At 37.9% G+C, this 24,825-nt stretch overlaps 1 protein-coding gene across 6 annotated transcripts in view; it reads left to right on the forward strand.

Annotated features, from left to right (window-relative positions):
* The window catches only part of LOC124162929 (teneurin-a), a 998,878-nt gene that overhangs the window by 762,995 nt on the left and 211,058 nt on the right, over positions 1-24,825 (forward strand). For all 6 annotated transcript variants that reach the window (XM_046539670.1, XM_046539672.1, XM_046539673.1 and 3 more), the window contains one exon: positions 23,126-23,287. In XM_046539670.1, coding sequence (XP_046395626.1) covers positions 23,126-23,287 — 162 coding nt within the window. The remainder of the gene's footprint in view (positions 1-23,125; positions 23,288-24,825) is intronic.

Below are 24,825 nucleotides of genomic sequence, written 5' to 3' on the forward strand. Positions count from 1 at the left end.
GAATGCACCTCTTGGCAGATGCGACCAACGAACTTACCCACGCGAACACAGGCCACGAGCAAACTGCTTCCCTCCGCTGCTTTTCCCAACCCAACGTTCCGAAAAAAACACCTCCCTCCCGATAAGGAAGCAACCGACCACGGGTGCCTTATGTCTTCCGTCTTTTATGCCGAGCATTCACCCTCCATCGCAAAACTTCCCACCCCCCCCCCCCCCACCCCACTCTCTCCGAGTATTACAGGCCGTTTCTTTTTACGTTCCCCGGTCCATCCTTCGCCATTTCCACAAACGCGACGTAACCACCGCTGCACTCCCAGTGAGAACATCAAACTTACGAAACCTGCCTCCAGAGCACGTCTTACAACTATGGCGGTGACCAAACGAAGGGGGATGGTTTATAGGGGGGAGGTGTAGTACCTTCCTCCCCTTAACTTGTAATGCGGCCACTGTGGATATTGTCGGATACGCCTCTCTTTAGGTGTGAGATAGAAAGATTTCACTCTTCTCTCTTCTAAGAAAAAAAGGTCTGCTGAAATGAATGGTAGTTGGCTTTTTCCACAATAATTTATTCCACAATAATTTAAAGGTACATTTTCCTAGGATGATCGCCATAGACTCCATACGCTGTTATACAACGTAACCAATTTCCGACACGCGATCATTGCCGGAGTCGCTTACTTTGATCGCTGAGCGATTATAGGAGCCTGCCCATAGATATGTCGGAATTGCAGACGCCGGCGATTCTTTAAACCTGTGAATCCAGTGAAATCATGGCGAACAAAATAGAATTTTTCGTTGGGAAAGGGTGAACAGCTGACGAAAACAGTGAAAAAACATTCAGAACTCTAAACGCAACTTTTCAAGAGTTCGGAGACTACTAATTTTCTCGCTTCAAAAGAAAATCGCAGTCGCTTTTGGAAAACACCAAGGCGACCGCTAACAAGCGATCATCGTCATCATCCCCAAATGATCATCGCTACAGTTGCTCCTTGGAAATCGCACCTTAATGCGTACGAAGCGTTTCGGCTCATAGAGCCATCATCTGGTACAAGAGATTGTAATACATATTCCCAACGTAAATCTGTTTCCCACCCCTACCTCAAGCATGTCCAATCCCCCCCTTATCCCTTCCTCAAAGGTATAAGTATTAATTTCTCATGCTCTACAAAGTCTTGGACTATATGAGCACTCCCGATTACGAATGTTTTTATTTGACACTGCTATGGTGAGAAAATGAAGTTTTAAAATAAGGCTCACTTTTAGCGCATTTTAAACCGTACGTAATACATGCAACCTGCGGCCAAGTGACGGTGAGCGAGATACTCATATTTCAATCTTGGCGAGCATTTTACATCCTTGTGAAAATGCTTCAAGCATATGGACATCTCTTCAAAGCTTATATCTTGTCCATGGCGTACTTTTCGTCCATTTTATCCTCGTTTTGGCGAGAACCCCAGTTGAACCTCCCCCTCGACGTCCCATGGCTAAGCCTGAATGGATATGGGGTGCCACGGGGTAGGGAATATCGAATTGAAGCTATCGGGGATGGAGGGTTGCTGAAAATGTCCAGTCTCCTGGGCTTTCCTGAGGTGGCGACGTCAAGTTTCTGATATGATCGTCTGCATGCATTGGTATCTATATTCTATAAAGCCCTCTTACGACCGTTGGCTAACTGATTCATACAAATTTTAGGGGTGAAAGAGACGAGATACGACAAAAAGTATTAGGATCAACTCCCCTTAAAAGCGCCTTAAACCCAAGGAAAAATAGTTGAAAAGCTAAATATTCTATCTATGGCAGTGTTTCCAACTGCCTCCATGCCTCTAATTTTTGGGGGAATTTTGGAGACGAAAATACGATGATAATGAGGAATTTGAACATCGCGGAGAAGCATGTCAATGGCACCAAAGTCATTGTGGCAGCAATTAATCCATACCTTGTTACAGTCAGAAAGCCTGGAAGCCAATAAATGCTCGCTATCCTCGGATACAATTTAATTAGGTTACAAATCAACGAAAAAAATCGATCCTTAAGTAATAAACGAAATACAAAAATTGTAAGAATTGGCAGAGAGATCAGAAAATCCGCCGGCAACTGCAAATGCATAAGCAAGTGCATAATATAGATGCGTGTACATGCCGGTAGTGTAAGCCACATGCATGAATTCACATCGACACTCATGTTTCCTCCCACCCTGGTTCCTGTCCCTCCCGTTCTCCCCTCTCCCAAAGCGATGGTGGCATTTGGGTGAGTGTTCAATAATGAAGGGTTCATTAATTATTTTTCAACTCCTCCCCCACCTCTCCCCTCTTCTTCCTCACCCCATTCCTGAGCAATATACTGTCCCCCTATCTACACCACGGGTCACCGTTCTGACATACCTCCATTACTCCTCACGCGAAACCCGTTTTCACTCCGTTTCGATGCTTGATATTTTCTTGAATAATTCACTCATGTCATTTTTTTAGGGTAGACTTTTTTATTATCATATGTCAATACAAATGCCTTCTCCATTACTTTACGTTCTCGGATTCGTTCAAATCGTGTCTCGACCGCCACATGAAATGCTTTTTAACATGTCAGTCTAAGTCTACTTATGCAGTTTGAATGTAGAATTAGTCTATGCATCGATGTATTTGAATATATGTATCACAGGCGTTTCCATTGCGAAAATTTTTATCATGAGCGAAGTCTGATAAAAACTGCTTTTATGGTTTATTTTATTTCGATTTTTCGTTCTAGTTCCTTGGGTCTGACCCAGAATTTGCTAGTTTTGTGACGTGCTACAAATTCCTCTAGACTGAAAGTTTACTGTCAATTTATTTGATATTCAAGGCATGGCTATTATTGGAAACGACTATGTCCTTGAGTCATTTTTGTATGCTTGAAGTACCCTATTGTAATTGCCAGATGGCCACTCTTTGGCTACTTTTTTCACATCGTTTTCACGACCAGTTTCCCTCTTGTCGAGGAGTAAAGGGCGCATGTATTGATAATTATTAATTATGTAAAAAAGCAGTTTGAGACGGCAAATTCGAAAAATATAAAAACATACTTCAATTAATTCAATTTTCGTTTAACCATGTTTGAAACCGCACCGTTCTTTCATGGTAACCCTGTACTTAACTACATAAAAATTTATTCTAAGCTGTCAAGTCATGGTAGAACCGAAGTAAGAGAAGAAGATTCTGGTACAGAAAAATGGGTGGCGGATACCGATGTAACGAAAATTTGAGTTCACATCGTAAAAAGTTTCAAGATGAAATCCATGCACTGGGGTTTTCCTTAGAGTGACTCTAAGAAGCTTAAGTTCGACGGATTGCACCTCTGAGTCCAGAAATCTCTTCTTGGCTTGCAATGGGACGTCAATATTTGTTTTGTTTTTTTCAGTTCGTAAAAGTACCTGCAACGCGGGCAAGTCTGCCTCGAGACGAGCCATTCACTTGCAGAGGATTAACTGCCGGGATTATTATATCCCTTGCGAGACAGTAACGTAGTGATTTTTTCAATGCAATGAAGAGTTCGAAAAATTATCGCCATTGGAACTTGGAATGTGCCACCATAGTTTTATGTAAAAAAAAATTCCTAAGTATCTCAAAAAAAATTACTTTGGTCAAAAAATTATTGCGGTCACTATTTACTTTATCTCGTCAAGCGTTTTAGCCAATGTTTTGATCATTAACTTAGGCAGGATTTTCCCTGCGGTATAGGCTAGCGATTGGTCAAGTTCGAATTAAACATGTAATTATGGATCGAGGAAGTTCTTTAGTAGATCTTCGACCGCGTTCACATTCTAAATATGCACTATGCTGGCATCAAATTATATTTCTTATTCCAAATGGATTATCCTTATTGGAGTAATGCTCATTATTATTACAGGTCATGCCGCGTTCTCATCTCGCTCCGAATACTTTTCCGGCAATTTAATTTTACGTTTATCAGTGTATCCAGCAGTTGGCTATACTTCGCAGCTAACGAGACACTTGGCAGTTGTTTCGGAAAATAGGTCGTTTATTGCATAATCAAACGGAATTCAGTAAATGTGGTAGACTTTTATCACGAAATTATCCCAGATCTAATTCTAATCTAGCAGAAAAGATGTTTAAATTTTGCTGAACTTCAACCGGTCATGGTGCGTTCTCATCTCGCTCCGAATACTTTTCCGGCAATTTTATTTTACGTTTATCAGTGTGTCCAGCACTTGGCTATACTTCGCAGCTAACAAGACACTTGGCAGTTGTTTAGGAAAATAGGTCGTTTATTGCCTCAATAAAACGGAATTCAGTAAATATCGATGTCTAAGTTTTTCTGAACTTCAACCAAAAAATGAGTCTTCACATCTTCAATTAAAATTAGTAAATTACGGTAGCTCACCGGTGGAGTAATAAGCGAAGGCGATTTCTTTCTTATCTCACCAATCGGTCGGATGAGGAGAAAGCGTAGGTATATTGGGGAGAAATACTAGCGAATATACTGATAGGTTTTTATTGGGAAAACCGACGCCGAATGGAAATAATAACACTCCAACTTCGGTGCAACTTCCTTCGCTGCCTTCGTACACCAATGATATGGATTCAATAACTCCCACTATCGCCCGTCCACCCGCTGTGGATTACGTCGATTTTTCAGAGAGACGAGCAGTACCTACCTACTTTTTTCGTAGCGGGTTTTGAGCGTCTGTTTTTCCTCTCATAGTTCTTTCTCCATCAACTTGCGCCGTTCGTCTCTGCTCTGTCTTTTTTTATTTTGCCTGTCGATCGAGAGAGAGAGAGAGCTCCCATCTCTCGGGTTCTTCTCCAACTCCCGCTTAATTGGACAGTCGCCTTTTTCCGAACGGGAGATACCCCTTCCCACAGTCCGGGTGCTTACACCGCTTACCCAGCGCCAGCCAGACAGAGAAGAGCGTTTCTTTTTACGGGCGCTAGCTGCTCGCCCGCCCTCCTCTCCGTACCCCGTTTTGTCGGTGGCTTTCCAATTATCCAGACCACCTTTTTAATTTGGCATTTCATCCTCCGGAATTAGAATTTTCCGCGAAAAAGAGGATGCAAAAGTTTGCTCCGCCTGATTGCCTTTGCTTTTAAAAATACGCGTAAATTAGTTATCGCACTCTCCGAAGTTACTTTTTCTTTCTTTTCCGTGCTTGCATTGCTCATGTCTTCCCAGTTTTTCTTTTGATCCACTCAGGATAATGGTTTCCGCTACTCATGCTTCTCTTTTTTTTATATTTTCGAGTGCTTGTTAATTGATGCCATTTGGATGCTTGAAATAGAGAAATGGGGTCCTGTAATGGGAAAGAACTAACTGGAAGCCTCTTTTTATACTATTCGGAAATGATTGATTTCATTTAAAGAATTTCATTGAAGGAGAGGGCAGAGGATGGTAGCAACATTACTTGTATTTGATCAAATTTGGTGCTTTTAATGCGACCTAGATTGCTTTCTCCCCATTGAAAATTTTAGTATACATCTTAATAACGTCGTTTATTTTATCAATAGAAAATATGCCAATGCTCGTCAATCAATCGGAAACTCGGGTTTTTTGTTACATTTTGTTTTTTTTACTCCCAATAATTTTAAAATAGCTGCCTCGGGATTCAAATGTCACCCCGTCTTAATATGACCATGGCAGGATATATATTTGGCCTTTGTGAAAAAAGCGTTGTTAGCATTTAAAATAAATTTCAATGCTTCCAGATGTTATAAAGTTATTCACCTTTTTTACACATTTGGCGTATGAATCGATAATTATCCTTTTCGCTTAAACTTTTAGGGAATTGAAAATTTTATAAAGTGATCACGCTGGGTGACTGCAACTTTCTGACATTATCAGTTTGGATACTACTTGAATTTAATGATGAGTTGCTGTACACGGAGCAATTGTGTTTTATCTAGGGTAATTGAACTCGACCAGACGCATATTCACCCATATACCTGCATACTATGGGTGAAAATGAGATATTTAATTAGTAACTTAACATGTGCCAAACACCCTAGAGGTGGTTCACAGGGTATTATGTAGATGTGGATAATAAAAAATGAAATGCCAGAGTGGAAATATAGAATAAATAAAGAAATAAAAGAAAAAATATTAAATCTATAAGGGGTGTTTAGATAATGACAAAAGAAAAGTTGTTATGCGCATCAATAATGTTGTTAGAGATTTATATTACGAGGAACTTTGCTGATAAATTAGTGAAGGCACCTACTGATAAGTCAAGAGTGCTTTAGCAGGACCACAATGTTAAATAAATTAAATATAGTGCATTTGACGTTAAATTGTCACATTATAAAGTTACTATATTGTCGTAAGACTGTGCACTTTACTTAAATGTTACATAATATTTGAGTTCGCTGAATCAAGTAAAAAATGCGGAGTTCGTAAAAAAAATAATAAAAAGTGCAAATTGGGGGTGAAAATTTTCTTTGTGAAAAAGACTAGCAAATCACTCGAGAATTTTTACGCGATGACGCGTCGCAGGATACAGAAGGTAATCCGTACACTCAGAAAAACTAAATATTTTCTCGTAATTTATGATATTTTCGATTGTGGCCATTAATCATGAGCGTTTTTTTAATTAAAGAGCCCTGACAAGTGTTAAGAGGGGTCGCTGCTATGATGGAGACTAGAGACCAGATTAACGGATTCCATGATCCGAAAAAAAATGTGTTCTTCGTTGGAGGAAGATATGAGCTGTCTTTTTTGACTCGCGAAAACGCGTAGCATTTAGGGAATCGCTTGGAATAATAATTGATGACTCTTGTATTAGTTATTCCATTGTGTACGTGAAATTCCTGCTGAAATATATCTGAATTGCGATTGTGAATTATGGTATTCACCGTTAGCCTTAACTTTTTTTTGCCCTTATAGAGAGCAATAGCAAATCTCACCGTCAATTAGCGTAGATGAAGGAGAGTTCTTTGCATCGTTCTTTAACAGATAATATTGCCAGTTATTAGATGTTGAGAATAATATTTAATTTTCTACTACTATCAGCTTTACGAGATTTTTATGTCCACTGATGAATGACTTTCTTCCTTTGCAATGGCATGTTAATTCAACTTAGATTAGAAATTGATTAATGGATATAAAATGAATTTGGAATGCAGTGCTTCAGTAATTGCTTTATGACAAGTGTCACCACCTTGGAGAGCATTATTACAATCAACTCATCGGAATTTTTCGGGAGCTTGTGTATATAGGCGTAAATATGCTAACCTAGTAATATTTCATTATCAATTTTCTCTTGCATAAAAACCATTTTATGACATAAGATAAATATATCATGCGTATTAAGATTGACTATAGTATATTTTCAATGGCCCCAACCGGGGTTATGTAAAATAGTTACATCATCATGTGTTAACTCTGTATCGAAATTTTAGTCGTGTCCAAAGTTTATATAATAATAACTATTATTTTTTTTATTCCAGATTAGATAAGTACAATTATCATGTATATAACGATTTTACATTACGGTCAGTACCGTATTTTTTTCATGAATCATATATAGTGAACTATTTTAAGTTTTAACTAAGTAAAAAAGCTACCAAGGTTGTATATTTTCATTTCAACATGAATTTTCACAAAGTTAAAGCCGAATCAATTGAATTCACTAGTGAACTATTTTTATTTTCTATCGTTGAATTGTAGCACAAAGTAAAGCCTAAATTCATTATATATCAATATATGAGTTTTGAGGAGCAAATCCTTAATTCAAGCCGATGTGTATGGAGTACAATGTGTTTCTCCCAGTAAGTTTTCCACTTTACCTCTTGTACGAGCGGTTTGTGTCTCCTTCTGCACCGTGGTGTCTTCCTTTGATGTTCCACCGGCCATTGAACATCAGTTACGCTTTCTGGAGCGTTGCCGAAGGACGCTTATAAGCCTTGCCGGCAGTATCACCCGACGAGGACTTACGTGTCGTGTCCATACCTCGCTCATGCCGACACAAACCCTTTCACCTTCAATCTTCCCTTGTTGCGTTACACTCTCCTATCGCTTATCAATGCCCGTGCAATTCATCCTTGGTCGTTGTCGATACGGGGGTCTCGTAGCGATCGCTGTCTTTATGCCTCGGTGCCCGTGCGATATGGCCTTAGATAGTGGAGTGTCCTTTCAAAAGGGATCAATGGTCTATGTAGGGCACACTCCTCGGGTGAGGAAAAGAGACTCGGGTAGTATCGTTTGCAACATTGCGACGATTAATCTGAAATCGATACATACGTGGGGACGATGACCCTTAGCAATTCATGGGGGTGGATTCAAGATGTTTTTATGCCATGCTGCTTCATTGCCTCATGAATTACACCCGTTTTATTGGCCGTAAATCTTTCATAGTGAAGCTTTCTCGTCTCCGTTTCTTCAATTTAATGAGGGTTACGCATTCTGATGCTGTATGGAATCATATTAAAGGTTCATTGTTATTTTTTAGCCAAATATTAATTAAACATGCTTTTTTCAATGTGTGTGGTTTATGATCTGAATGCTAAAGTATCATTCAAATGGAATATTTATTTAATAAGATGAATATTATTATTCATTCTATATGTTATTTCACGTCATCACTCTGCAAAAAGTTGACTTTTCTATAATTTGAAGTTGAAAATTAAGATATTAATTAATTTCATTAAAAATCCAGAGTAATAACTAAAATGTCGAAAAGGCTGAATACCCTAGCAAAATCCTGATTAGTGATCTATTTTTATTTTCTGTAGTGGACTTGTATCACTAATTAAACCCGGACGTTATTAGTAATACCAATATATGAGATTTGAGAGGCAAATTATCGGATTCAAATTGCAGGGTCTACGTATTGTTTCGTTGTGATTTATGAATGAGATTAGACACATTTATTGCGAAAAATTCTATGCCACTCAAAATTTATTGAATCGATTAATAGCTCATAGCTCAACAATGGATCAAGAGTATGCAGTGCTTAATTTTGCCCCCTCACAATGCTATGAGAAATGATTATTTTACTTAGAGAGCGACAAGTTTGGCCAAATTTCAGTCATCCTCTTATCAACTTGTCGTCGTCCTTTTTCCCATGGAGCATAACCTTTTCAAATTGTTTGCCCTGGGATGTGTGCCTTGAGGCGTAAATGAGCGAGTTTGATGATGTCGAAGCGACAGCAATTTTTCCGGTAAATAATTTCAAACGGCCGCGAATAATTTTCTCTCCGCTCCGAGGGGGACGTATTATGTGTTGGGCGGGGAGGGGGCATGACCTTTTTCACCCCATCCCATCGCCACGAGAGCAGAATGTGTTGCGTTGCTCTCGTAAACGGAGGAGATTGTGGAAAGGAAGGAAAGAAAGGCGTTATGGATCTTTCTCATCTCTTGGCCCCAAATCTATTGTAAAATCGAGACTGAGTTTATGTGAGAAAAACTTGAAAAAAAATAATCACTTTATTGCGTCTTGAAATAAATGGACTCGCAGGAATGACAGTTATGTTTAACATCGTATATATTATTACAGAAAGGTCTTTTTCTATCACTCCGTACTCCACAATTTTTTTATTCCAATCTTCAAAAAAAGTTTTTTAAAACCATTAAATCGATTATTTAACCAAAAAAATGTGACATAAGTAGGGGAAATTATTAAAAATAAAATATAGCATGTATGAGACCTTAAATTTGTCTGTTTTTTGTTTTTGTTTACCCTATAGAGATGAAGGGGGTTTTTGACACCGTTTCCGTAACATACTTACTCCCTGATAGCGTGAAAGCGCGAAATTTTCGCACGGGTTATCTACTATATATTATTACAGAAAGTATTTTTCTATCGTTCCGTATATTCTCCGTTAATACTGCACCTTCAGTGGTAAATGAGGTAAGTATCATTTTAAACGTTGAATCACCGACCTATAACGAAAAATCTCAAATTTCACTATCTACCCATTATGTAATTTGACTTTAAAAATTTATTTTTCCATGTCGATTACTCGATCAAAGTATATCGAATCGACATTTTTTTTTGTACTAAACTTCAAAAAAAAAGTTAAAAAACCGTTAAATCCATAGCTGAACCAAAGAAGCGTGGCATAAGCAGCTAAAAGTATAAAAAAATAAAATTGAAGAAACATGAAGAACGTTAAACAACATTGTTACTTCTAAGATTGTCTTTAAAGAAGTTTTGTAAATTGCGTTCCATTATTCAGTAACAGACGTCATGATTGCTCCTACTGGTACCAAACTGTCTTGTCTGTATTGTATTTAAAAGTTTTGTATATTTTTACAAGAAAACAAGTATAGAGAAAGTACTTCATGATAGATCTTATTCTTTATTAAAAACCCAATTACACTGTTTCATTAAAATACTTATTTCATGGTACTTTTAAAGTGCGAAATTTTTTCACGGGTTATCCAGGTTCTATATTTTTTTAGTTCATCTTTTTTTAAGTCCTTAATCACGACAATATATGTTGGGATTGAAGTTGTAATCATAGAATGTTATTCTGTCGAACATTGATGACCTATTGAACGATTTAATACTTTCATTTTTCGCGTGCTTTTATCAATAAACGGTTTCGATATTACAACCATCAATTATCATCAGAGCTGTATTGTGAAAAATTTTCTCTGGCAATTATTCAATTTTTGAGATTTTTGTGTTCTAAATGTAGAGACCAGATTGTCAAATAGCCTCTATGGAAGAAATTTGATTTAATTGCTAAGTGTGATCCAAGAGCCGTCGTGAAAATATCAAGATAGAAAGCCTAAAGGCAATGAATCTCTGCCCTAACAGCAGGAAAAAAATTCCTACCTAAAAATACTTAAGTTGTTTTTTTCATTCATTTAAATGAGACCAGCATGTTAAAATAGTTTCTGACCAGCTTGTTAAAATAAACTTTAGATTGGATTCATCAAGGGCAGAAAAATTGTATTTACACGCTGATAGATGCGCTGTATTTTAATATAACTGGTGATAAGATGATTTTATATATCCCCGCTCGACACTGATTTCTGCTTATGAAACCAGCCAATCTGTGGATAAAAAGAGAATGGTGTATTGTTTGATTCACCTCAAAAATTAATATTCACCAACCTTTACACTAAAATCCATGCTCCCGCGCACAATGAATACAATTGTTTGCCTTTGTGCCAGTATTCAAGTCCTCTGAGACCGAAATGAATAATACGAAGGGCAAACAGCGTTTTATCGCCGAAAAATAAAATACACGCGAATATTCCGCAGAGTGGAGGTAAATGAGGCTGACGACTATTTATTTTCGGAAAAATCATTGACCATGTGTGTAATAAACGTGCTCAAAATTCTCCCTTTATTTTTTTAAAATAACGAGCGGACAGATTGTAATAAAAATAAAGATGCAAAGTTCTAAATTATTTTGGGTGAATCGGCACGGTTAGTGGGGAATGAGGAAGTCGGGTTTTCACTGGAGGAGAGGGAGGGAAATGGTCTGTGGTGGGTGGGGAAGTGAGGGGAGAGAAGGCTGTGAATGATAATAATGGGAAAGGGGAAGGGCAGGGGGTGTAGACCCGGATGAACCCCGTTTATCAGCAAAAGGTCTCTTTATAATTTAGGGATGAATCGATTCCAAATGTCGATTCACGATTCTCGGCTACCGAATCGGAATCGAGAATCGATAGCCTGAAGTGGATTCTCGATTACATCGATTCCAGCAAGATAAATATTTTGAAAGTAGGCTATAAGTATGGGCCATGAAGGCCGCCATCAAATGAGCCATTGTGCAATGTAAATTATTAAATTTATAATTTACGCTGATGAAGTCTTCTCGGGTTTCCCACCGGATGAATTTATTGTAGGCCGACGTTTAGATGGCTGCCTCTGCCATTGTCTTCAGGGCATGAAGACTCCACTAGGATTATACGCCGAGAAAGAACAATATCATATTTAACAATTTCTGTCTGAAACCGTTAAAGTGTTTATAATTTTACTAAGCCTGAAGGTATACATCAATAATTGTCATTCGTAATTCAATGAATTACTTTTTGGGCCACTTAATTGCCTTTGCTAATTTATTCCCTTCAATTCTTAAATTTTAATGACAGCAATACTACTGACAAATCAGTATCCAACCTGTTATTGTGAAAAAGAATCAGTGGAATCGGTAGCGGGGATCGGGAATCCATTTGAAATAATCGGAATTTGATTCGTAATTGAAAAAAGTGGAATCGACTCATATCTTATGTCAATATTGCTAATTCGCTATTTTTATAAAATATGCTTTTCGTGTCATTCGATATTCTTTGTTGTTTTATTCCATTCAATACTTAAATTTTAATGACGGCAATGCTACTGACTAATCACCTGTTAGTATGGATAAGAATCGATGGAATCGGGAATCGATTTGAAAGAATTTGAATTGCAATCAAAATCGAAAAAAGTGGAAGCGACCCATCCCTAATATCAATATTGCTAATTCGCTATTTATTTAAATCTACTTCTTGGGCCGCTTGATGTTCTTTGTTATTTCATTCCATACAGTTGATAAATTTTAACAGCAGCAATGCTACTGACAAATCCTTATTTCAACTGTTAGTATGAATAAAGGCCGTTTTACACAGTACACGGAATTGCGCAGGTTAGAGCAGCATTAATTTCTAAAATGGCGTGGAATTGCGCGAATGATTGAACGAAATTAGAACATGGGCTATTTTGCCGTCTCGCGTCCACGCATTCTCGCATGTGTTCTAGCAATTCACCGCTTTACACGACGCAATTTTGATTGCGCCTTCGCACGTACGTCAGACTGCGCAATTCTGTGTACCGTGTAAAACGGCCTTAAGAATCAATAGAATCGAAATCGAGAATCGGAAATCGATTTGAAAGAATCTGAATCGAAAAAAAGTGGAATCGACTCATCCCTTCCATATATATCTATCTTTCTCTCTTTCTGCCGCTCTTTTTCTTTATCAAGGGCGGTTGCCTGATGTTCTTCTCTTTAAAGGTCCCCTCTGTATCCAGTAAGGGCAATGCACGCCCGACCCATAACACTTACTAACCCGCCGAAGGTCTGAGCAATAGTCTGAATAATTCATCCATTATCGTCGTCTTTAGTGAATAATTGGCCACGGTTCCATTGAGAGAGAGAGAGAGAGAGAGAAGGAAATAGATAGAGATCTCTTGCATAATCCCCCGCGTAAAAGTGAAGGCGAAATAAAAAGGGTTTTGAACGCAGGCAGGAATGTGACGATTAGGTCGTGCGATTGCGTGTCTGTTGGCGGCGGTGTCGCGTCTTCTACACGCTCCTTCTGGCGTGCGCACACGATGTTCCATTGTTTAAGAAGTCCCATTCATAACTACAGCTCATTTCCCTCGCCACTTATTTGGTTTAATATTATTTAAAAGTGTAAAAATAAAAGCGATGCAAAGTATTCTTACTGAATACTACTTTTAAGGCCTGGTCACACGAAACGCTAACACGTACGAGTTTTTAAATGTATGAATGCGCGAATAAACACGAGAATACACCGTTTAACCACACAAACTTGTGCGAAAGCATGAACAGAAAATAGAACTTGTGCATACATTCATACATATTCCGTTCCGGTCGCCAAAATTGTTCATGCATAGACTCATTAACTTGTACGTGTTAAATCACTGTTTAACCAGGCCTTAAAATCCTGCATTACCACCCTCTTTTTCCCGGATAAAGTTGATACTTGATTTTAGTAAACATTTCTTGCGCATACGATATTCGATTGTTTCGGAATTCCCACTCAGAACTGGAGTTCATTTCACTTGCCTCATATTTGGTTTAATATTATTCAAACATGTGAAATGTATAGTGAAACGTAGAATTCTAACTGGATATTACTCTAAAATCCTGCATTACCATCTTTTCTCGCAAATAAAATCTTAATGTGCCTACTTGTTTCAGAGAAAAATGCTGAAAAAAACAGACGTGAATCTTATACTTGAATTCCAATCTAATTTTAGCTCTGTCTGGTTTTACAAGGACGTGTAAAACGAGTAAACATTATTGTAAACGGTAGTACTCCATAGGATTTTTTCCATGTGGATTTTTTGCACAATTTGTGGTTTGCGGGTGACTCCCGTAAAGTTATCACCGTGGCTAGTCCCGGTATACTTAAATTAGTACTCCAACTATACATACATATATGTATATGCCCTCAAAATCCTATCTACACAAATGAATCCGGATTATTAGGCATTGAAGAGTATATTTCATCCCAGATAGCGGTTAATCTTGATTGACAAGTACTATGCCTAATGTTCCCTGTTAGACTCTTCATTCCTTCGCTATTTCTGCATTTTCCTTATCCCCAAAATAGCTCCAATTTTTTCAAAAATTTTCATATGCCTCAAATGAGTGAGTTAGATTTTATATCCTTGTGGAACTTTGCTTGAGCATTATTCATTTAGGCTAATGGATATTAGAAAGGTAGTGATGACCCCTGGTACTTAAGATCAAAGAAATATTGTCGTCCTCAATCGTAAAATTATTGTTTCTACTTTTGGCGATCGAAAACTAGGAGAAAGAAATATAATTTCATTCCGATATACGAGCATAGTTGATTCAATATTTATATGGGGTTTTACATATTCAGCGAATAAAACATTTTCCGTGGGTATGGTTTTTACACACTTCTGAATCATTCATGAGCCTTTTGATAAAAATTCTGATGAGAAATCATAATATTCAATATGTATTCGGAGCGAGGTCATATATTTGTGCTTTTTGTATGAAATTCTATGGGTTTAATAAAATGCAGGCTCTCATAATCTGATTCAGGAAATGGGCATCACTTTTTATGAAAGGGGGAAGCGAGTGATATGTAATGAATAGTAAGCTAAAAACAGAACAGCATACTATTTTTATTTTATTTACATCCATCATTTATGTTGAATGAATTAAAAGTTAATAACGTTTAATATGAACTGAGTGACCTTTTTTTGTCAGAAATAGTGGTTAAATTAGTAATAATACCTCTTTTCATACAATTAACGCTGTCAGTTGTTTAGTTGTTATTTGTTAATTCCCTTTAACTTCATCTGAAAATTATGCTTTGTGTGTATTTTTGAGTCAAAGTGACCAATTAGTTTCGACATGTAATAACATTAGCCATATTAGTCGAGATTGTTTATATGAGTTATATTTTGAGGAAGGCCACGTGTCCTCATGAATTTTTTGAGATCGAATGAAAAATATAAATAATTACCGTACACAATTCGGAAGTTATCGGTGAGAAATAAAATTAAAAATCCGTGTGATTGCCTCGCAATGTTTACGGGAGGGATGAGTTAGACTGCCAGTTCGTTATCTGCTCGGACCGAAATGACATTCTAATGCCTCGTGTATCGTGGGTGATATTCTCACCAATTAGAGGGAGCATCGCGCCTGAAGATGGATAAAGCACCCGAAGGGCGTATTAGTCACGTCGCTGTCGTCCGGGCAGAGTTGTAAATCTCTTTTCCCTCCGGTGACATCGGCGAATGAAAAAAGGGATAAGGAATAAAATAACAAATTGCGCGAAGTGAATTAATGTTCCCAGCTCGCGATCATTCAAAATCCATTTCGAGGGTGCAAGGGGATGGAACTTAGATTTCCCTGGTAGAATATTTCCTCTTCTTGAATTAAAGTTCTCCTTTTGAGGGATCAAATTGATTCCTGGGAACGTTTGATATGTCTATCATGAGATCATCATATCTAAATATATTGCTAATTCTTTCGTGCTTTTTCCTTTGAAGCTGCAGCATTAATTGCAATAATTCCATATAATTCTCTTGCGTACATTTCTATCCCGTGAAGTATAAACAGAGTAATAGAATGAAGGAATGCATTGAATCATTGTTTTTTTTTTCAAATTTTACAATGCTTTGAATGATTGCAAAAGAGAAAATAATGGTAAGTTTTCGTAATATAATTGGAGAATACTAAGTGATCCATAATAATTCAGGAAGTGTAGCAAACTTTGGTAAAATGACTTTGGAATTAATCCATCATGTGTCTTTCATACACCCATTATAACTCTATTGCTTTTTCCTTTGAAGTGACAGCATTAATTACAAAAAATTTATATGATTATCTCAGCTAAAACTCTATCTCCTGAAATATGAACACTATTAGAATCAATTTATAAATTGAATCATTCTTTTAAACATTTTAAATGACCCGTATGATTACAAAAGAGAATGACAATGATAATTTATATATCATAAATTGGGGATAAAAAGTAAGCAAATTCCTTAAAAATTCAGAAAGTGTAATACACTCTTTTGCATAATGCGTAGTGGTCTATGGAATGAATTCTGTGGAAAAAGGTTTCGGATATTTTCGCAATTAATGCTCTTGCTTTGCGCTTTAATTTTAAACTTACGGTTCAATTCTTTCTTATAAAGCACGGTTTACAATAAGCTGTTAACATAACATGTCGATATGTTAATGTGAGATGAATCCATGAACCAAAACTATGTATATCTCAAGATAATATAATACGGTATTATTGAGAAATCTCTTGATTCGAATGCTGGTATCTTCCTAGGCTTTTATGCGACCAAGTAGATTAATATGTTCATAGTGTCAGGATTATATTTAAGAAATTAGGAACTTTGCGTGCTTGGGCACATGCTTAACTTATGTCACTGTGGCTGTGATCAAGGTGTGGAGGACTTTCAGCTAATTGCGTGTCACTCATACGGTCATAATTTACAAATATAGAGGATTGGACGTTGGTTTTTGAATCCGAATTTACATTAATACAACGGGGATGGGAATGCAAATGCTTCATATCCGAGCAATGCGTCCTCTTTGTATTCTGCCTTTTGAATGTCCCTTTGGGCAGATTGCCGTTTACTTTTCACGTTGCATTCCCCGTTTGAGTCAAAAGCATCGAATGGAATTGTCGTGGTAATTGTGAGAGAGATTTCCACCTCAAACAACAGAACGAAACGGAAGCATAATGTGCGAAATTTTGTAGAAATAATAGGATTTTCGCGTGTGCCGGCTTCACGTTCAGATAACTCGTTCGGGTCGTAGTTGTTTCTGTGCGTTACAATTCATTCTGTGCTGCCATTCCAACCTAAATCCGTGGCTTATTCATGCCGTTTTCGGCGAAATTAAGCAAACTTATTTTTTTAATCTTTCGTTTAGAAGCGATGGCGTTGTGACATTTCGATTAGAGTTCATCGCTTATATGCCCCAAATTCTTCCGTGAGGGTGGGATCGATATAGAGGGAGGAGAAAGGTAAATTTACGGGCAATTATGCGGAATAAATTATTCACGCTTTAGAGTATTGACGTGCAGCGCCAGGCGGTGAAACTAATAATGATGGCACTTTCTCTTCCGAAGATACCAAGCTTATACCTCCCTGCATTTCACCACGTGGATTTAGCGTGCAAATCGGCAGATGAAGCTAAATTCTGTCCAGGGATAAACTCCGGTGTTAACTATGGCAGCTTAGCGGGAGTCTTCGCAGGTATATATAGTCTCATTTATTTGTTGCACCCGTGGAAGGCGGTAGTATATCCCTATTTATCTCGATGTATATTCCTAAATATCCTGTTGCAGGCATAGCTATCTCTATATCTGTTTCAAAGCCTAGGATTAGTCATGACATGAGCTGGGCTACTCGTTGAGGTGGTGCAGAAAGGCCATATGTTCCATCAATAAAACCTTTCTGCACCACCTTCACTTTCTTTTTTGTTATAATAATAATTTTTTTCACGGAAATGTACCCATTTTACAAAACATTTGGATGCTTAATAAAACATCATAAAATATATTTTACTTAGTGAAATAATTGCAGAATTTCTATTATATTTCTCGGATAAAATTAGCAATACTTATGAAAAATAATGATCACAATGGAGTACAGGGGTAGGAAAACAATAGTCAGGAAATATTTACACACAACCATATAAAGTTACTAGTATCTATCACGCAAAGCATTAATCAAGTTTACATTATGTATAGCAAGGTAACATGTACAAAATATTAAAAAGTAAATCAGGACAACAAGAAAAAATAGAAAATATGAACAATCACACGGATTACAAATACATTCAAAATATTCAAATAATAGGGATAGAATAGTTTCTCGGGTTTTCCCTGAGGATTTTCTGAGGATGATCAGCAAGTCGCGGATCGAAACGTCGGGAGACATGGACGACATCAACCGGTGGAAAACCCGAAAAACTTTTCTGCAACTGATACGCCGGGAAAACCTAAGATCATAAATAGGGATAGAATCTGCATTTTGAATTGTCAACAATTTTTTCAAGGATTCTTTTTCTAAAGAGCTGAGTCATGATGAATTTCAACAAAGGAAGCAGTCAGGTAGTGGAATTAATAATAATGGCACATTCTCTTCCGATGATACCAAGCTTATACGTCCCTACTTTTTGCCACGCGGACTTGGCGTGCAAAGCGGAAGATGAACCCAAATTCTGTCCGGGGATAAGCTACGGTATTACCGATGGAAACTTGCTTTCCCTAAGTTCCCTGTAATTATAATGTGCACTCGCGGTCTTATGCGAAGGCTCAACGATTACGCGTGGGGCCTGTGGGTAAAATTACAATGCACTTAAAAATCGAAAAGTTGTTTAATGAGCGCACGCCAGTTCACGAGACACGCTGCAAGATACGACCTATCGTAGTCGAAACCCGTCTCCATACGTGACAATGCGATGGCCGCGTGACCTTGTAGTCACCCGCGTGGCCGACTGAGGCCAAAAAATGAGGGTCGCTGCACCCTAGCCGACAGTGCCAAAGGATTAAAGGACGACTGGGGGCCTGGTGGCTACGAGCTCGGCACAATAAGGAAAACCTTTCTTGTTTATTGTGGTCAACAACCCACTTCCTCGGGCCGAACATATTCTTTGGACGAATTCCCTGCATTCACCACTGTTGCTCGTATTAATTCGATTCAAATTCTCCATCGACGTGCAGCAACAGAAGCACAAAGTCAGGGCCATGACCTAGCATGGTCATTGCGGGCATTACGATGGCTTTTCTTCAACTTTCACCAGCTAAAATCCTAGAGCACTGGTCAATCAAGTAATGGGGTCATTCAGCAATTGTCTTCTGAAGTTGATGATGATAACATTTTTTTTAAATCTGACTCATGTATTCCGTTTCTAGATTCGTAACCGACTTCTCGAGGTGAAATTGCGGATTTGCGGTGAAAAATTAACGGTCTTAACTCTTTAACTGATAAATTGATGACATTAAGAACTCCGTATACTTGCGTTTGCTGTGTCTAATTCACATAGGATTTCTCATACCTTTTCTTAGTACATCTTGTCTTTTTTCCCCTTCAACTGACAGCTTTTTTGTCTGGGGCGTGATTTACCGTCACCTATCCAAACCAGTCTTAAGTTTGAATCGCTTAGTAATGCATGTGATGTTATGGTTATTGTGTACGTTATGATCGAATATTTAACTTATACAAATGAAGAAACTTTGTCACTTCCATAGCTTATTTAACACAAAATTCGGGTGTCAAGCCATCTTCAGGTAAATTAAGCTACTTAGTTTTTCAATTAAATAAGATTTGATGCTTTACCGGCGAAGAACGTAGGCAAATATTTCTCGGGATTCCCACCGGGTTAAATTCTGCGTTTTAGTCAACGTTTCGAGTTTCAACTCACGGCTGTTAGATTAAATTAATGCACCAAACTAGTTGTAACAACGAGACTTAGAAACCAAAAAAATACTAATACAACGACATTCAGCAGCCTTGATTTTTAACCCCGAGTTGGGGCACAAAACGTTAGCTAAAATATAGAATTTAACTCGGTGGAAATCCCGAGAAGACTTTACCCCCATGTTTTTCAATGTACCACGTCATAGCTTCCAATTTCGATTTAACTTTTAGCTAATTTGAAAGCACTTGTAGCCATCCAATTCACGCATCTAGTAGACTTTTTTATTCCCACTTCATGGTTGACGTCATGAACAAAAGTTTGCGGCGGTTGTGGTTCCCAGTTCCATTCTATTTTTGGGGTTTGGACTGCGGGGAGGAGGTGTGTTGTGCGTTCAATCGGATTCCTCTTTAAGGATGCACACCCCCTCATTCATACTGAAGGAGCACTGTGTGCGAGGGCGCGGGAAAACCGCCGGTAAATTGTTATATATTCCACTCCCGCGCTTCCGAAAACCCGCCCGAATCCACCGCAAGGTGGGACCACCAATGTGGAGGAGTTGGTTCGATATATATATCCGCCGCTTCCCGCTTCATTCCTCTTTAATACTTTCTCCATTTGAACTCGCGCGGCTCCCTCCTTCCAACCCCTACCTCGGCGCCGAGAGAATCCTCCAGCCAATCCGAAACCTGCCTACTTCCTCCCGAGATATCTCTTGCAGGGGGCGCGACCACCCTCCGATATCCCGACTGTTCGCCGCATCCAAAGATTCCCTTCTGCCGGCAATTTTCCATTTTTGATTCGGGTCGTCACTTCGGAGGCATTAAGGAACTGGCACTCCCCCGAAAGCAAGGGTAATTTCGCATCGACGAGGGGTTGAAAATGGGTTTCCTTGCCGCCGAATCACAGTTTTTTGTCGTTTTTATTTTTTGTAGGTTTTCGGTGCGAATATTACAATGGAGGATTCTACAGTCGCCCAATATATTCCGTTCATTTTTATCTTTGCGGGTGAGCTGGTGTGGCCAAAGCAAAATGGGGTGAGGGGAGTGAAAGTTTGTCGACACGTGACTCTCCCTTTGCCAATCAGTAGACAGCAGGCGTGGCCTAGCGCTTCGGAAATTCAGTCGTTTTCTTAACTCCGTCGTTTTAACATCGTGAATCTGCTCGTGAAGCAGTGTTGCCAAACCTTACGTGTTCTCCTTGCATGTATTTAAGTATAAATAATCTACACGATGCTTTTTAGTGCGCGTGCGTATACTTTATCAATCCATCCACTAAAATACAGCAGATACACTTTTTTCAAGATTCGAGTGTTTTAGGCTGATTTCATTGGACATATGCAATAAGAGTCTCCGTTCAAAAAAGACATATTCCAGACATTTATTAGAAAATTTTAAAATATCCAAGACATTTTAGACATTTTCAAGATATCTAGTAGATATTTAAAATATCCAAGACATTGAAGACATTTTCTAGGCATCTAGTAGATATTTACGATATCCAAGATATTGTATATATGCTCTGGATATCTAGAAGATATTTTGTGCTGTGTGGGTATTTAGCTGAACAATATTTAGCTAATATTCCAATTACATAAATTATTCCATTCTTATCTCAGGTAGAAAATATCACGGAAAACTATTTCGCATCATCCCTGCAATTGGCCGAAAACTTGAAAATAACTTTTTCGTGTAGTTCTCTGAATTTCTTCAACTACATATTGTAAGTTCTATTTCGCGGTCTCGCAAAGATTAATTTCATCAGTATATATGCTGGTAAATGGATAAGATACCGTCTTTAATGGATAAGAAGTCTTTCGCCGAACGTTAATAATTTTGAATCACTGTGATAGTTTTAAAACAAATGGTATCATCCTAATGAATTCCTTATGCTTAAAAAGGAATTAAATATATATGTTTAAATTAAAGTTTCGAGGTCGGCATATAATGGGAAAAGATTTTACGGCTCGCTGACGTAATATTTACATGCTTTCATGGGATCATTTGTGTGGCCAAAAATCCCCCAACCAATATTGAGGATTTGGATTTCGGATACGTCAAATGAAATGGAGTGTTTAATGTTTAATTTGACTTTTTTTCTGGAGCTCACTGCCTTAATTAATTTACCTCCGGAATATATATTTGCAATATTTGTGATTCACTGGCATTTAGTTTTTCGCAACGCATTTCCTGTTTATTTTTCGGCACATTATACTTTTATTCAATATTTAAAGCGCCTGAGTTATTAAATTATTGGTGGCGTTTGCAACGGTCCAATATGCAGTGGAGGGAAAATTAATTAAACGCGATAAACCCCTTATTACTGATTCATTACGTCAGCGATTTTTTTAAACTCATTAATGCACGGCTTTTATGCCTTTCATATTGGGAGCTAGTTGTTTGAATTGACCGCTAAAGTATTCATCAGCAATAGAACTAAGCTGAATGAAGTATTAATATTGTATTACATAGATTTTTCATAAGGCAGTGGCCAAAGATATTCTAGTTTACCTTTTTAGTCGAAACCGCAGTTGTCAAAGGATGTCATTTTTTCTGTCGTAGGCCATTGTCGAAACGTAAATAGAACACTTACGCAATATTCTCTAGTAATTTATCGGATTTTTACTTTTCGTTTACCTTAGTTTTTAATCTGGCGTTATAATATATTTCGAAGGCGGGCAATGAGTTAATGAAAATAATGACAGATAATATTTTTCCATGAACCTCTCCAATGTGAGATAATGATAGAGAAAAAAATCATATTTACCTTTATAAACAACATTAAATTTACCGTCTTCAAATATCGATCTATCTTCGTATACCTTATATTTATAGTTTAATAAAATCTACTCTTGAAAAATTTATTCCAAATTTGAAGGTTTAAACTTAATAACGAGGTTTTCCAAAAGTATTGATCCTATTTCAAAATCTCGTAACTATTCGATATTTTATATGTTTGTGCTTTAAATTTCCTAATGGAAAGAGGAAGCTTCCATACTTCCATTGTCTTTACTTCCATTGCTCCCAACCAGCCGTCTAAACTACGGAACCAAATGGGTGCGGATTTGAAAAGTGTAATATTATAGAGTGAGGAAATATTTACCACAATGTTAGGTGAATATTTCTATTGCATGGACCAATGCAAGTGCCGTGTGTTGGTGCATTAATTAATTCAATGTTGTCGGAGTAAGCTTTCATCGACTTTCGGCTAATACCCTGCCGAGTTGATTAGTTTGTTGATAGTCCGAGGATTGTGTTAAAGTAATATGGTACTTAACGACCATGATGATGCGATTGATGACTAATAATGATGATGATTGTTTGACATTGTGTGACAGGACCTCATGGTTTTAAATACACGGAATGCAAAGTAAATACGACATAATTATTATCAATTGTAAATAATACACGATGTTGTTGAATTTCGTCCGCGTTTATTATATATTTACTATTATTAACGCGCGTGGATGAATTTCGACGTGTTTTCCACCTTCGCCTTCATTAATGTTTTCCCTTCTTTTGCTTTGTTCACAGCTGTGAGTTCCTCGAGGCCGGGCATCGATGCTTCCCGATGCATCCAGGTGGAGGAGGCTGACGGTCCCGCGGAGGCGGCTGCGGCGGCCGCGCACGACAGAGGCGGGGGAGGGGCCATGGGCGATGGAGGTCTCCCCACGCAGTACCCGCCGCCCACCGAAGGTGAGAAATTTAGAGAATATTATTTCTTTTATTTCAGCGGGAAGTACAATAAATGTCTTTGGCCCCATACAGAGAAAGTATAGATTTGCACTTGTGAACAATGGTATTATAATATTATGTTAAAATAGTTCTTGGAGTGTAGGTCACGTAGGTACCTTATACGTTATACGTTGACCTACACTAAAACTTTTTTGCATAACATACGTTGACCTTCACTCCAAGAAATATTTTAACAGGAATTAAACGAGGTCAAGATAAGGAAAAATAATAATTATGAAATTATGAATGTGAATGGTCATTTGATCTCAAACGTAAATTTTGGTTAACATTCTTAGCAATAGCTTATTTTACCGTGAAATATTGATCACTGTGCTCTTGGCGTTGTAAAAGAGCACTTTCCTAAACTGATTAAAATACGCGGTGGCTGATGGAACGTATGATGGCCCTGGAGAATGCTCTTATTATAATGCTCGTGTTGAAGCCATCAAGCAGTTGGCCAAGCTCTTCAGATTTCCGTTTCTTGCTTGCTGGATGAGTTCAAGATCAAGAGCTGACTGGTGTTGTTAACTCTAACAGTCACGACTTGGTGGAAATTCACGTCAATTTTCACGGGAGAAATTCCATTGGACCGGGAATCGAAACCACGGCCCTTTGGTTTTCCAGGCCATCAGCGCAGACCACTTCCTATCTTGATTGCCATGATAATAATTTGTTTTTATTTTTTTATTTCCTTTGACCTAAATTTTTAACGTTGATAAATGTCTCGGGGAGAAGGTATTTAAGAATAAAATGCTAAATTTATGAGATGGTTAGCTATGACATGTACTAACTCAGTTTCAATCAATGAATACATCATCTTCATTGCATTGCATTCAATATTCTTGTCTCTTCATTTTAATCGCTTTACCATTGAAGTCTTTTTAGTTTTAAAGTTTTATTATTGTAAAAAAACATTGCAATAACCTTTCATGCCCTCATGTGTCTGATTATATAATTATATTCAAACCGGCCGCGGTGGCGGCGAGGTGAAGTCTTCGCCTGCCAAACAGAAGGCTGCGGGTTCGAGTCCCGTCTGGGTGGGTTGCCCCTACCCAGGGAATGGTTGTGTGTGATAGTCGTTATTTCATGTTATGTACTCCATGTAAAAGGCCTTAAATAAGCTGTTTTCGGTGCGATGATAGCAAATTAAATAACCCTGAAGGAGGTATTAAATATATCGGAACTTTGACCAAATATTTTGCATCATTTTCAAAGACCTACACTCCGATACGCTTATAAGCAATAATTACCGGTGCATTGATTATTTCGAAGCTCTTAGCGGTAAAGTAGTATCTCAAAAAGTTATTCCGTTCAGACTTATATTGACTTTCTAGTCCAGAAAATGGTATGTGTAAAATTTGAGCCATGCAATCCTAATTGAAATTTCGTCTATAAAATTGTATGCCAGAACCAGGGATGGCAATTAAAACGAAACGGAAATGTTTCGTTTCGACCCGGAGGAAAGCAAAAATACGAGGGCTAGGGTTTGTTTCGTTCCC

The sequence above is a fragment of the Ischnura elegans genome, chromosome 7 (assembly GCF_921293095.1).
Source record: "Ischnura elegans chromosome 7, ioIscEleg1.1, whole genome shotgun sequence".
Taxonomy (NCBI): Eukaryota; Metazoa; Arthropoda; class Insecta; order Odonata; family Coenagrionidae; genus Ischnura; species Ischnura elegans.